This window comes from Lissotriton vulgaris, chromosome 8 (assembly GCF_964263255.1).
Source record: "Lissotriton vulgaris chromosome 8, aLisVul1.2, whole genome shotgun sequence".
Taxonomy (NCBI): domain Eukaryota; kingdom Metazoa; phylum Chordata; class Amphibia; order Caudata; family Salamandridae; genus Lissotriton; species Lissotriton vulgaris.
In genome coordinates this window covers 1394933125-1394946974 of record NC_141696.1, presented here as the reverse complement: position 1 = coordinate 1394946974, position 13850 = coordinate 1394933125, and the positions used below count along the sequence as shown (strand labels likewise).

At 54.8% G+C, this 13850-nt stretch overlaps 1 protein-coding gene across 2 annotated transcripts in view; it reads right to left on the bottom strand.

The window, feature by feature from the left end:
• Positions 1-280: 280 nt before the first annotated feature.
• The window catches only part of LOC147698808 (E3 ubiquitin-protein ligase TTC3-like), a 1930429-nt gene continuing 1916859 nt past the window's right edge, over positions 281-13850 (bottom strand). The window contains exons 46-47 of one of the 2 annotated variants that reach the window (XR_015299370.1): positions 1150-1644; positions 281-1085 (exon numbers count right to left, since the gene is read on the bottom strand). Coding sequence is in view for 1 of the 2 variants with exons in the window: in XM_086935404.1 (XP_086791530.1) it covers positions 1537-1644 (108 nt within the window). In the remaining variant the exon portion in view is untranslated. Of the gene's footprint in view, positions 1645-13850 lie in introns of both variants that reach the window. The other variant, XM_086935404.1, reaches the window with a different exon arrangement.

The following is a 13850-nucleotide window of genomic DNA, read 5'->3' as shown; positions in this document are numbered from 1 at the left end:
ATTTTCAAAAGGAAGCTGAGTGATCAACTGTTGGGGTTCCCCTTACTGATGGGAAACCAAATGCGGGGGGATGGTATGATGATTGGAAAGACACATGCAAGATTTGGATATGCTAGCAAAATTACCCTATTTTACTTTCTAATAAAATACAGAACATACAACATTTTTTAATGTGACTGTTACTCGCATCAGAGAGAAAAAATGGCTTACGGAATGTATTCTGTGTATTTAAACTGATACTATATCTATTGTGTATATATGCTTTGACACAGGAACCTGTTTGTATATAGGAGTTAACACCTCCGCATTCGCTTATTCTTTATTATACTGGTACAAGTGAAGGTTGATATCCTCACGTGGTGTGCTTCTGCTACAGCATGCTCCATATCAATATCTAGATATTCTGATTATGTGCCTTCTGTTAACCCAGTCACAGATTCATATCTTACATTCATAGTCCAACTAAGTTCACAGGGCCGGGAAAATACTAAATACATTTTCAAGAAAAATCGTCCATTTATAATCAAAGGTATACCAATAAGTAAAGCAGGTGGCACATGCTATGAGAAATGAATTAAAACAAATGAATGAATGCAATTATTTGAAATCTTAAGCTCTCCCACATACTTTGAGAAAATAGTTAAAAAATAATCTCAGTGAATAAAATAATTTGTAAACATTTACCATGTCAAATTCTTCGAGAAAGGATTTTTTTTATAAAAAATGTAAATGATAAAAATAATTTGAACGCTTAAGCTAGACCAACAAATTAGCATGATTTAAAATTAGCTGTTGAGACTGTAACATCTTTCTTATGATATGACAGCAAAGCCATGTCATGCTCATGGGAAAAATACACAGCATAATAAAAAGGGAGGAGAGAAAGGCCTCAGAAATCTGTGCCGTCTTCTGGACATTTATAACTAGCATTACAAAGCCGTGCAAGGCTTCCGGCCATTTAGGACTAGCATTACGAATCTGCGCTTGCCTTCTAGGCATTTATGACATGCATTACTAAGATGCGTTGGCTTCTAGACATTTATGACCATACTTGGCTGAGGACATTTATGACCAGCATTACGAAGCTGTGCTTGGCTTCTAGACATTTATGACTATGCTTGTCTCGTGGACATTTATGACTAGCATTACTAAGCTGCGCTTGGCTTCTATCATATATGACTATGCTTGGCTCGTGGACATTTATGACTAGCATTACTAAGCTGCGCTTGGCTTATGGACATTGATGATTAGTATTTCAAAGTTATTATTGGTTTTAGAACATCTATGACTAGTATTGCAAAGCCATGCTCGGCTTTTGTACAATTATGAATATTGTTAAAAAGCTGTTGTCGGCATTAGGACATTTATGACTAGTCTTCCATAGCTGCGCTCAGATTTTGGATATTTGTGACTAGTATTAGAAAGATGCTCTTAAGTGAGAGGGTCAGGGAAGGCAATCATTGCTTGAGTGAAATGAATGGCGAAACAATGTAGTATAACAATATGACCGATATATATATATATGTATATATAGTATTAAGTAGGTCGCTTCCTGCTTGTAAGCACAGGGAAATCTTCATTCAGGAGGACATGAACACGACATGTTGGGCACGTACTTTGTGCGTGCAACCAGGTTTTAATACACTGCAAAAAGAAAAAGAAATAGCAGTTAAAGATGATACTTTTTCTGATACAACTGTATATTTTACATAAGCACGTGCTGAAATGGATTTTTCACAACAGATTTTATTGTTGACAGGCAAAATAAGCCCAGGAGGATCCAGGGCAATACATCATATACACAATATGGCAGTGGTAAAGTTGTCAACTTTTTATATTAAGTTTGTCGGAAAAAAATGAGGACACATAGGGCTGAAGAACATGAAAATAAACATTATAAACAAAGAATAGCAGTGTCACGTCGTCCATGTAAGCAATATAGGATAATAACTCCAATTGCTCTAAACTAGCATATGTAAAATTAGACACAGATCGCATACCCAACCTGTAAAAGTCAAGGCAGATCATCGGTGCAGAGCGCAGGAAGGATAGGTTCAAGATATAAACCTCGATAATTGGTCCATCGCTTCCATATTTTCGGTGTTTCTGGGGAAATTGGTTATTAACGACTTTCAGTTATTATATTTACTTTTTTTTGTTAAATGGTAGTTTAGAGGTCTTGAAAACATGATTGGATCAACTTGCATATTTGCAGGAATTACAAAAAAAATGTACCTACTGATAAAACATACTCAGCGAGTAACAACTACGGTACTTTAAGTTCGATTGGGCCCCTTTCATTTCCAACTCCTGGAAGCCTTCTTACAGCAATTGAAATGGCACTTGACACCATCCTTACAAGAGTGTTATACGTTTCTAACACCTTACATCACCTACAACCCTCTCTTTTGAATCTGGGCAGATGGCTAAAGATGATTTTTTGCCAGAAGCTAAGCCATAGACAGGGAGTGGTTTTGGCAGCAACAGAAAAGAGTCTAATGGATGAAGAGCACTACAAATATCCCCAGATGACTATATTATGCCTAGCTTTCCTCTGTTCCCAAACCTTGGGATCAAGCTACAGAATGCAGTGAAAATAGGAGAAAAGAGACAGGCAGGGCTAGGCTGGGTATAGGACAAGTAGATTACAAAAAAGTTGATGAACCAAACAAAACTAGCTCCCAAATGTATTGTTGTAGTGTTTACTGGACACATCATTTGCTCACGGGCCCTTTCTTGCACCCTCTGAAGTTCTCAGTGAACTCTGGTGAAGGGTTGCAGAATGTGGGGACAGGAGTGCTAAGCGCAGTCGGCTTTGCCCAATCGGCTCTTTGTGCAGGGGCAACTGAGGACCTACAAAGCACAACTGGATGTCATGTAGATGTAGGTGCTAGGAATAAGGAATATGGAATTGAGGTCCATGGACAGGGACATCCTTGCACCCACTGCACATCAGATATAGACAAAGTAGGATTCTTATCTCAGTCCACACCAGTGGAAGACTATGTTTAGCAGGCCCTGGGAATGGAGTGTGGTGGACAGGGATCAGTGCAGGAAATGACCAAAGGCCCTGCATCCACAGCTTGCTGAGTATGGCCAAAGATTGTCTCACTGCACTGCCAGCAGCATTATCCTTGTAAGGAAATGCCTCTTTTTTTTCACAACCAATTTTATTGAGCAAATGAGCATCAAGAATGTGGTATCTCCACACACCAAGATCACCACAACAATATCAATGTAGCAATTACATAGGCAATAATGGATGGAGTAGACTCGACATAAGCTCAGTATAAAAACTCCCCAGCAACCTGCCCTAACCCACAACTCCGCCCTCCCCGCTCCAGACACCCCCCCCCCAACCCCCCCTACCACACGTGTATAGAAAGCAACAGAAAAGGAAATGTAAAAGGAATAAGCGGGTGTAATGCCACCAGGGCTTTGCCGTTTCAGGCCAAAAGTGTCACTGTGATCAAATGTCCTCTTCCTGCTCCGCCGGGGGGTCCAAGGACAGGCCACGGTAGTCGGCCCAACGCTTCCAGATCTTGTAGTGTTTGCGCGGGCAACCCCTCGCCTCAAATATCGGCCTCTCCAGACCCATAAAACAATCCAGCCCAGCCTTCCATGCAGACAGGGGGGGGGCCCTCACTGACTTCCATGCCCGGGCCAGGTCCCGCTTAGCCACCACCAGCCCTAAGAGCAACAGGTGACGCTTATATATGTTGCCCCCAACCCCTTCCATATTATGCAGTAGGCCCAGCCGGTGGGTACAAGGAAGATCCCAACCCAGGACCTCGGCCAGGCAACTCCACACACCCCTCCAGAACCCAGTCAGTCGGCCACACGACCACACCGTGTGCATCAGGGAGCCAGGCACCACCCCACAACGCAGGCACTCCGGGGATGCAATTAAACCAGCCTTCCACAAACGTTCACGCGTATAATAAGCGCGGTGCAAGTATTTAAATTGAATCAGCCGGAGCCGGACAGCAATGGCGGTTCCGCGTGGGGATTCCAGCGCCTCCCTCCAATCGTCCTCATCGAGGGGGCCCACGTCCACCTCCCACGCCTCCCGAAGGGAGTGTAGGGTGGAGGAGCAATGAATAACAAGTGTCTGATAGATCTTAGAGTCCTTCCTGTCCCCCAGGTCCCCCATAAACACTTTGGCCTCAACCGGGCTAAACTCCGGCAGGGAGTCGAGGCCGGCGATGCTCGGGGTGAGGGCATGCCGCAGCTGGAGGTAGCGGAAGAACTGGGACTGAGGCATCTGGAACTCTGTGCGGAGCTCCTCGAAGGATTTGAGGGTGGTGCCGGACATGACCTGGCCCAGTTGTGTAACCCCAATGGCCTCCCAGCCCTCAAACCCGGTCAGGGCCGCCAGTTCCGGTAGCAGGCCGTTATGCCAGAGCGGCGTCTCAGCTGTCAATTTGCCCCACCATCCCATGCGACGTAGGGACTGCCGCCACACCGCAAAAACCACTCTAGTGACCGATGGCAACCCACGACGTAGGCGAGCCGAATAAAGGATGGTGTGGAGCGTGTGATCCCCCATGAGCAATCGTTCCAGGGCATAAGCCGGATCACCCCTGTCGCTATATCACCAGTCATTGAGGACAAGCAGTTGGGAAGCCTGGTAGTAGGAGAGGAGGTCCGAGGTGGCCAAGCCACCACAGTACGTGGACAGAAAGCACGTCCTCAAGGCCACCCTGGCCGCACCGCCATCCCACAGGAAGCGGCCCAGCACAGAATTAACCTGACGGAACCACTCCAGGCCAATGGGGTGCGGGAAATTCTGGAGTTGGTATAGGAGCCTCGGAAGCGCCACCATCTTAAAGATGGCCGATCTCCCGAAGATAGTGAGTGGCATTCTGGACCAAGTCTTAACATCGGCCTGGACCCGTTCCCACACCGGCAAGACTCCACGCGCCCATGCCACGGCCCGCGATTCCGAAAGGAAAACGCCTAGATATTTCAGGCCATGAGTCGCCACTCGCAACTCTGCGGCCCAGGGGTCGTCAACCACTCCGCCACCCAGCACCCACAGGGTCGATTTGTTCAGGTTAAGATGAAGACCCGAGACCTCGCCAAACGCCCGCATGATCTCCAGAACTCGGGGACCCGATTGCCGTAAATCCGTGAGGAACAGGAGGACGTCATCCGCATACAATGCAATCCTATCCACCAAGCCCTCATTCCAGGTAAAGCCACGCAGCTGGGCATCCATCCGTATCTGCGACGCCAGGGGTTCTATAGCAAGGGCAAATAGGTACGGGGACAACGGGCAACCTTGCCGAGTACCGCGACCTATATGGAAGCGCCCAGAGGTAGCACCGGCCACACGGACCGAGGCCATAACGTTAGTGTAGAGGAGACGTATGTATGACAAGAAAACCGGCCCTAGGTTGAGGCGGGCCAACAGGGTGAGCAGATACGCCCAGCTCACCGAATCAAAGGCTCGGTCCATGTCCGCCAGAAGGAGTGCCGCCTGCTCATCTCTAGCACCCATGGCATCCACCGCTGCCTGCGCCCGTCGAATATTATGCCGGGTGGCCCTGTGAGGCATGAATCCAGCCTGGTCGGGGTGGACCAGGTCAGCAATGTGAGGCAAGAGGCGGTTCGCTAAGGCCTTGGCCAGAATCTTGGCCTCGATATTGAGAAGGGAAATCGGTCTGTAAGAGTCGTGCCTATCCGGCGCCCTGCCCGGCTTCAAGAAGACCACGATTTCGGCATGACGCCAGTCTGGCGGTAGCTCTCCCTGAGCCCGTGCCGCCTCCAGGGCGCGGCGATAGTGAGGTCCCAGCTGGACGTGAAACTTTTTATAGAATTCGCTTGGGTAGCCACTCGGGCCGGGCGCCTTACCAGTGTTTAACTGACCAAGGGCTTCCCCGAGTTCCTCAGCCGTAAGCGGGGCTTCCAGGGCGGTTCTGGTTTCATCAGGGACGGCCTGCGGTAGCAGGTCGTCAAGGTACGCAGATATCTCGTCCGTCTCCAAGTGATCACGAGGAGCGTATTGCGCCTCGTAATAACGAGCAAAACTAGCCGCCAGCAAATCCGGATCGGTCATGACCGAGCCGTCGTCCGCCGCAAGACCCGGTAACACCAGGGGCTGGAAGGTCGCCTGACAAAGCCTATGGAGCATAGTACAAGACTTGTCGCCCCACTGATACACCCTGCTGCGCGTGGCGAGCCACGCCTGCCGGGCTTCCTCGTAGAGGACGGAGGCGTACGTCTGTTGGGCCTGCAGGAGCTGCCTCACAACACCTTCGTCGCCCCCGAGCCGACCAAGCTGCTCCAGCTCCTCCACGCGGGCCGCGGCGGTCACAATGGCCTCCCGATGTTTTCGCCGAGCTGCCACACACCAAGCTATATCAATGCCCCGGAGCGTGGGCTTCAGCGCCTCCCACACCACCATTGCGTCCACATCCCCCACCAAGTTTTCGCGCCAGAAATGATCAATCGCCTCGCGCAGGTGACGCACGTACTCAGGCCGCTGTAGCTGCCAAGACGACATCCGCCAACGAAATGGCTGTCGCTTGGAGGGGAGGGTCATGGTAGCTAGGACAGGGGAATGATCGGAGAGGCCTCTGGGGAGTATCGCGGCATCTCTGACTCGACTCAGACAGGCACCCGGTACAAACAGATAATCTAGTCTCGAGAAGGACCCATGTACCGCCGACACATAAGTGAATTCACGCACAGCAGGATGAAAGTGTCGCCACACATCAACCCAGCCTAGGCCACTCACAGTCGCACACAGTTTGGTGGGAGCAGCAGCAGGGGGGGGATCCAACACAACAGGCACCCGCCTCAGGCGATCCAGGCCCACATCCATAACCTCGTTCCAATCGCCCCCCACCATGGTCAGTGCCTCCGGAATCTCATCCCACAGCGCAAAGAGCCGCTCAGACAAGGCCCACTGCAGGGGGGGGGGGGGGGCGTACACACTACCAAAAACCACATGTTCGGTACCCAACAGGCCCTTGATGAAAATATACCGGCCCTGGGGATCAATCCATTGTTTCTCATGTACTCATGTACATAAGCCACCCTGCGGTGTACCAAGATTGCCACCCCCCGCGAGCCTCTCGTGAAGCCCGCGTGATATACTTGTTGAAAGCCAAACCTCTGGAGGCTAAGGGCCTTGGAGCCCAGCATGTGGGTCTCTTGAAGCAGGAGCACATCCACCATCTCTCTCTTCCCCCAACGCAGCACAGCCCCACGCTTGATTTTATCCAGGATACCCCTCACATTCCACGTCACAACACGCAGGGTCTTTTGAGGAGACATAGTCACAGTATCAGCCATTATCAACACAGGATCCAGTACCCGGCCCTCCGTCCCACCCTGGCGCACAAGTTACTACTTGTGTAACGATATATCTGTAAGAGACATTAGTTAGTGATAGATTCCTTACCTTAGAATATCCCCAGGCGTCAGACTGGATCCGGAAATTTTTGCGTAGCAATACCCCTGCGCGCTGGTAGGCGTCGTCTGCGGCTCCGCGTCCGTCGTCGGCGTCGTGAGCGCCGGGATGACGTCATCGGAGTATATAGACGGCGCCCATGCGCGCTGACGTCAGTTCTGATAACACAGCTTTTCCGCGCCAGATACGCAGAGCCATGATAGAACTAACACTGGTGCCATTGAAACTAGGGCCCTGAAGGGGATGACCTTAACCCTAAATATCGGTTCGCAGAACGGGGAGGATGGGAGGGCGGTAAGGAATCTATCACTAACTAATGTCTCTTACAGATATATCGTTACACAAGTAGTAACTTGTGCATCTGAAAGAGACACGTTAGTGATAGATTCCTTACCTTAGAATAGATACCCCAGCAATACCAACCCCGGTGGTGGGTCTGCGAACCAATATCACACCAGAAAGTCCTGGAGGACGGAACGGCCAAAGAAGCCATCCCTCCGGACTTGACTGTCCAGGCAGTAGTGTCTTGCGAACGTGTGCAGCGAGGCCCACGTGGCTGCCTGACAGATGTCCTGCAGGGGGACACCGCGGCCCAGGGCAGTTGTCGTTGCCGTGGCCCGAGTGGAGTGAGCCCGCAATCCAGCCGGGGGCTCCTTCCTCGCCATGGAGTAGCATGCTTGGATGCACAAGATGATCCACCTAGAGATGGTCCTCTTGTGTACAGCCTTTCCCTTCTTCGCGCCCACGTAACCAACGAAGAGTTGGTCATCCACCCGGAATTGGCGAGTGCGGTCCAGGTAGTAGGAGAGCGCACGTTTTGGATCCAGACGGTGGAGCCTCTCTTCCTCTTTCGAGGGATGCGGAGGCGGAAAGAAGGTGGGCAAGGTGATGGACTGCCCGATGTGGAAGGCCGTGACAACCTTGGGCAGAAAGGAAGGTCGTGTACGCAACACCACCTTATCAGGATGAACAGACAGGAAAGGCGGGGAAGAAGAAAGAGCCTGGAGCTCACTCACCCTCCTGGCAGAGGTGATGGCAACCAGGAAGGCCGTCTTCAGCGTAAGGAGGCGAAGAGGACAGTTATGAAGTGGCTCAAAGGGAGCACACATCAGATAGGTGAGAACAAGGTTCAAGTCCCACTGGGGCATCACGAAGGGAACAGGAGGGAACATGTGTGTGATGCCCTTCAGAAATCTACTCACTATAGGGGACTTGAACAAAGAAGGCTGATCTGGTAGCCTCAAGAAGGCTGAAAGAGCAGAGAGGTACCCTTTAAGAGTGCCCAGAGCAGAGCCCTGCTGGGCAAGGGAGAGAAGAAAGAGCAGCACTTCCGAAAGGGGTGCAGAGAGGGGATCCACAGCCTTTGCTGCGCACCATGCCACAAATCTATTCCACCGGCAGGCGTATACCGACTTAGTGGAGGGACGCCTGGCTGCCAGAATGATGTCACAGACTTCGGGAGGCAAGTCAAATGGCCTCAACTGCCGCCGCTCAATCTCCAAGCTTGTAGGTGGAGACTGGACAGGTTCGGGTGCAGGACCGTCCCCTGCTGCTGCGACAGAAGGTCCTCCCGAAGAGGCAGACGAATCGGGGGATCGACTGACATGCTGAGTAGCTCGGGATAGCAGTATCTTCGAGCCCAGTCCGGAGCCACAAGGATAACTTGGGCCCGGTCGCGCTTGATCTTCTTCAGCACTCTGGGCAGAAGTGGTATAGGCGGAAAGGCGTACAACAGGCCGCAGCTCCACTCGCGACGAAAAGCGTCTCCGAGCGAGTGCCGCCTTGGAAACTCCAACGCGCAGAACTGCTGACATTGCGCGTTCTCTTCTGTGGCGAATAGATCTAACCAAGGCTCTCCCCACTGTCGAAAGAGACCTTGCGCCACGTCCGAGTTCAGACGCCATTCGTGATCCATCATGCACCGGCGGCTGAGTTCGTCCGCCCTGGCATTCAGAGAACCTGCCAGGTGTTGAACCACCAGAGTCACGCCCTGATGTTCCAGCCACTGCCAGAGGCGCAGAGCCTCCTGGCAAAGGGTCCACGACCCCACACCGCCCTGTTTGTTGCAGTACCACATGGCGGTGGTGTTGTCGGTGAACACTTGCACCACGCTCCCCCTGACAGAGGGGAGGAATGCCTTCAGTGCAAGACGAATCGCCCGCAGCTCCAGAAGGTTGATGTGGAGCCGGGACTCCGCCGGAGACCAGAGGCCTCTGATCTCCGCCTCTCCCATGTGGCCTCCCCAGCCCTGGAGGGACGCGTCCGTCACAACTACGTGCTCCGGCTGGGGTAGAGAGAGGGGTCTGCCACTGACCCAGTCGCGGTCCGTGAGCCACCACTGCAGTTGTCTCGCAGTGCCCTCCGAGATCAGGACATGATCGGACAGGTTGCCCTGATGCTGGGCCCACTGAAACTTCAGGTCCCACTGCAGAGCCCGCATCCGCCACCTGGCGTGACGCACCAGAAGGATGCAGGAGGCCATCAGTCCCAGAAGCCGCAGCGTCAACCTGACCGAGACCCGGGATAACGGCCCGAAGATAGGAATCAGAGCCTGAATATCCCGAACCCGCTGCTCGGGTGGGTAAACCCGAAACTGCGCCGAGTCGAGAACCGCTCCGATGAAAAGGAGCTTCTGAGAGGGACACAGGTGTGACTTCGGCACATTGATGGAGAACCCCAGCAAGTGCAGGAGGTCGGCCGTAGTCTGGAGGTGGCTGACGACTGTCTGGGGCGAGCCCGCCTTCAACAACCAGTCGTCGAGGTAGGGGAAGACTGACACCCCTTGCCTGCGCAGATGGGCTGCGACCACCGCCATCACCTTCGTGAACACCCGTGGGGCGCTGGTAAGGCCGAAGGGGAGCACGGTAAACTGAAAGTGCTCGTGGCCTACCGTGAACCGCAGGTAACGCCGGTGGGCCGGCAGGACGGGGATGTGGAAATAGGCGTCCTGCAAGTCCAACGCTACCATCCAGTCTCCTGGGTCCAGGGCAGCCAGGACCTGAGCCAAAGTGAGCATCTTGAACTTCTCCGTACGGAGGAAGCCGTTGACGTTCCGCAGATCCAAGATAGGGCGTAGGCCCCCTTTGCCCTTCTTGGGTACCAGAAAGTAGTGGGAGTAACAGCCACGTCCTACTTCTGGCCCAGGAACGCGCTCGATGGCCCTCTTGGCCAAGAGGGCCGAAACTTCCTCTTGCAGAAGTCGCAAGTGATCCCCCGACACACGGTGGCATTGAGGTGGCATGGATGGAGGGGAAGACTCGAAGGGGAGGGAGAAACCCCTTCGGACAATTTGCAGCACCCACCTGTCCGAAGTGACTGTATGCCAGTGGGAGAGGTGATGGCGAACCCTGCCTCCCACAGGCGTCACATGGGCCTGAAAACTCGGACTAGGAAGGTTTTGAGGCGGGGGCTGCTGAGGGAGGTGTGGACTGGCCTCGCCGCTGGCCCCGACCACCGCCACGGCGGTTCCCACGGCCGCCACCGCGTTGCTGAACATTCTGCGGCGCGTGGCTGACGGTCCGCGGTGGGGCGCCCCTTCCGTGGCCACGAAAGGAGCGAAAGGCACCCGATTGCTGGCGTGGGGCCGCAAGACCCAAGGACTTGGCCGTGGCCCTGGAGTCCTTAAAACGTTCCAGCGCATGGTCTGCCTTGTCGCCGAAGAGGCGACGGCCATCAAACGGCATGTCCAGGAGAGTGGCCTGGACATCGGCCGAGAAATTGGCGGACCTCAACCAGGCGTGGCGTCGAACCGCCACCGTCGTTGCCATCGCCCTGCCCAGTGAGTCCGTGGTATCCAGCCCACACCGGATGGAAAAGCGTGCTGCATCTCGGCCGTCCGCAAGGGTTTGGCTGAGTTTAGCCCTGACCTCCTCAGAGCATTGTGGCAGCACCTCCGCAACCGTGTCCCACAGAGTGTGGGTGTAGCGGCCCAAGAGACAGTTGGTGTTCACTGACCGGAGCCCTAGGCTCACAGACGAGAAGACCTTCTTCCCGAACTGCTCAAATCTCTTGGATTCCCTGTCGGGCGGGGCCGACGGGAATGCGGACTGGGAGTTGGAGGCCTGGATGACCAGGCTCTCGGGGGTGGGGTGGGTGGACAAAAAGCAAGGGTCGCCCGGTGCCGGGCGGTAGCGTCTGGCCACGTTCCTATCCACAGGGGGACCTGTGGCGGGCTTGGACCAAGTGCCCAGCAGAACGTCACACAAGGCCTCATTGAACGGCAGAAGGGGCTCCGCGGAGCCGGACTGCTGTTTGAGTACCTCAGTGAGGAGATTAGTCCTCACGGCCGCGACGGGGAGCTCAAGGTGTAGGGCCTTAGCTGCCTTCGTCAACACTACACTGTAAGCAGAACCCGCCTCCGAAGCCACAGTCGGGGGCGACGTAAATCCAGTGTCTGGCGATGTGTCAATACCACTGGCCTCCCCAAGCTCATATGTCCAGTCCTGATGAGACTGGCAATCACGTGCCAGAGGGTCCTCGGACCCCTCCCACTGCTCCTCGTCACCCAGCTCCTGGAGACCAGGATCAACAGCCAGGGCCTCCTCGTGGAGATAGAATTCTCCGACGGCCGACGGAATCGGCGCCCAGCGGCGCCCCTCCGACGCCTGAGGCGGACCGTAGGAAGCATTGGGGTCGGCAACCACTACGGCTGCCGGGGACGACACCTGAAGGGACGGCGCCGGTGAGGTCGTAAGGTCGACCGGCGAGGTCCCGGATCCGGAGCCGGATCCAGCGAGGTCGCGCGGCGCCGGGACCGAAGTCGCCAGCGGCGCCGGGCCGAAGCACCCGACGTCGTCGGGGCCGAAGCGCCCGACCCGGAAGGACCTCCAGACGGAGCCGATCGGCCCGAAGGCGCCACGGGAACCGACTGAGGAGGGAGGGCCCTCATGGCCATGAGGTACCTCTCGACCTCCTCCTGCGACGCGCCGTGCCCAGGGACCCGAAGGTGTGGGGCAGGCGGCGACGCTTGCGACTCCCGCGGAGCCGCGTGGGCGGTGTCGCCCGAATCCCCGGTCGCATCGAGCGAGCGACGGGGCGGGTCGGAGGACCGATGGTGTCGCTCCGACCTCTCATGCCTCTTACCTGAGGACTTGGATCCAGACGATCGGTGACCACTCCCGGAGCGTCGATGACTCCGACCTCGCGACCTGTCCCTCGACCTCCCGTGGGACCGGGACCGGGACCTGGAGCGGCGCGGGGCCGACTGCCTCAGCTCGAGACGCTTGCGGGACCGCTCCCGCCTAGCCTTCGACGTCAGGGCCCGGCAGTCGTCACAGGTTCGATCGTCGTGGTCGAGGCCTAAGCACTTCAGGCACCGGCGATGGGGGTCCGTGACCGACATGAGTCGGCCGCACTTCGAGCAAGGCTTGAACCCGGGCATCCCTGGCACCGATAGTCGAGAATCGACTAAGTAGAGGATCAAAAAGATCAAAAAGTTTTCAGTCAAAAAGTGACTGGGGGTAGAGCTTCTTCCGGATCTGCGCTAGCTGGCGCGGAAAAAAGAGGAACTGACGTCAGCGCGCATGGGCGCCGTCTATATACTCCGATGACGTCATCCCGGCGCTCACGACGCCGACGACGGACGCGGAGCCGCAGACGACGCCTACCAGCGCGCAGGGGTATTGCTACGCAAAAATTTCCGGATCCAGTCTGACGCCTGGGGATATTCTAAGGTAAGGAATCTATCACTAACGTGTCTCTTTCAGATGCACCCCACAAAGCAACAAAATCAAAAGCCACATACACGTGCGGTCCCACCCTCCCAGCCCGAACACACAGCAACCCCTCCCAGATCCAGACCCCCCCAAACATCAGCAACAAAAGAACTACCCCCCTCACCCCGCACCCCCCACCCCAATACCTCAGAGAACATTGAAGTATCTGTCGCGGCATGGAGAGACCCGGGTCCAGAACAGAGAACCCAGGGCCCGCCATACCAATGGATCCCAACATCCCAACCAAGACACACTCACCACCCCCCCAACAACACTCACAACCGTGAGGGTCTGAGGCCCACAAAAGGGGCCCCCCGAGTCCCACTGCGTCGCCATGAAAAGTAACAGGAGTCCTCATATGAGAACTGACTGGCATACGGAAGTCATAACAGAACAGTCTCACCAGTCAATGCGGGGCAAATCAGTACTCAGCAAATAAGATCCAGTCCCAGCAATGTTCAGCTGCCGGTATCGGAGTGCTCCGAGTCCCTGGCACCACCTGTCTGCGATGCACTGGCGGAGGCCGACCTCTTCTTAGAGCGAGACCTCCGATGGCGGCCCTTCCTGTTCGGGCGATCCGTCCGCTCCGGCGACGATCCCTGGGACCTGCCTGGGTCCAGCCCCGGCTGGGCATGCGGTCTGAGTCGCACTGCTTCGTCGGTCCAGCGGAATACCTCCTCGGGTGAATTAAAGAAACGCGTCCGGGACTGGTACAC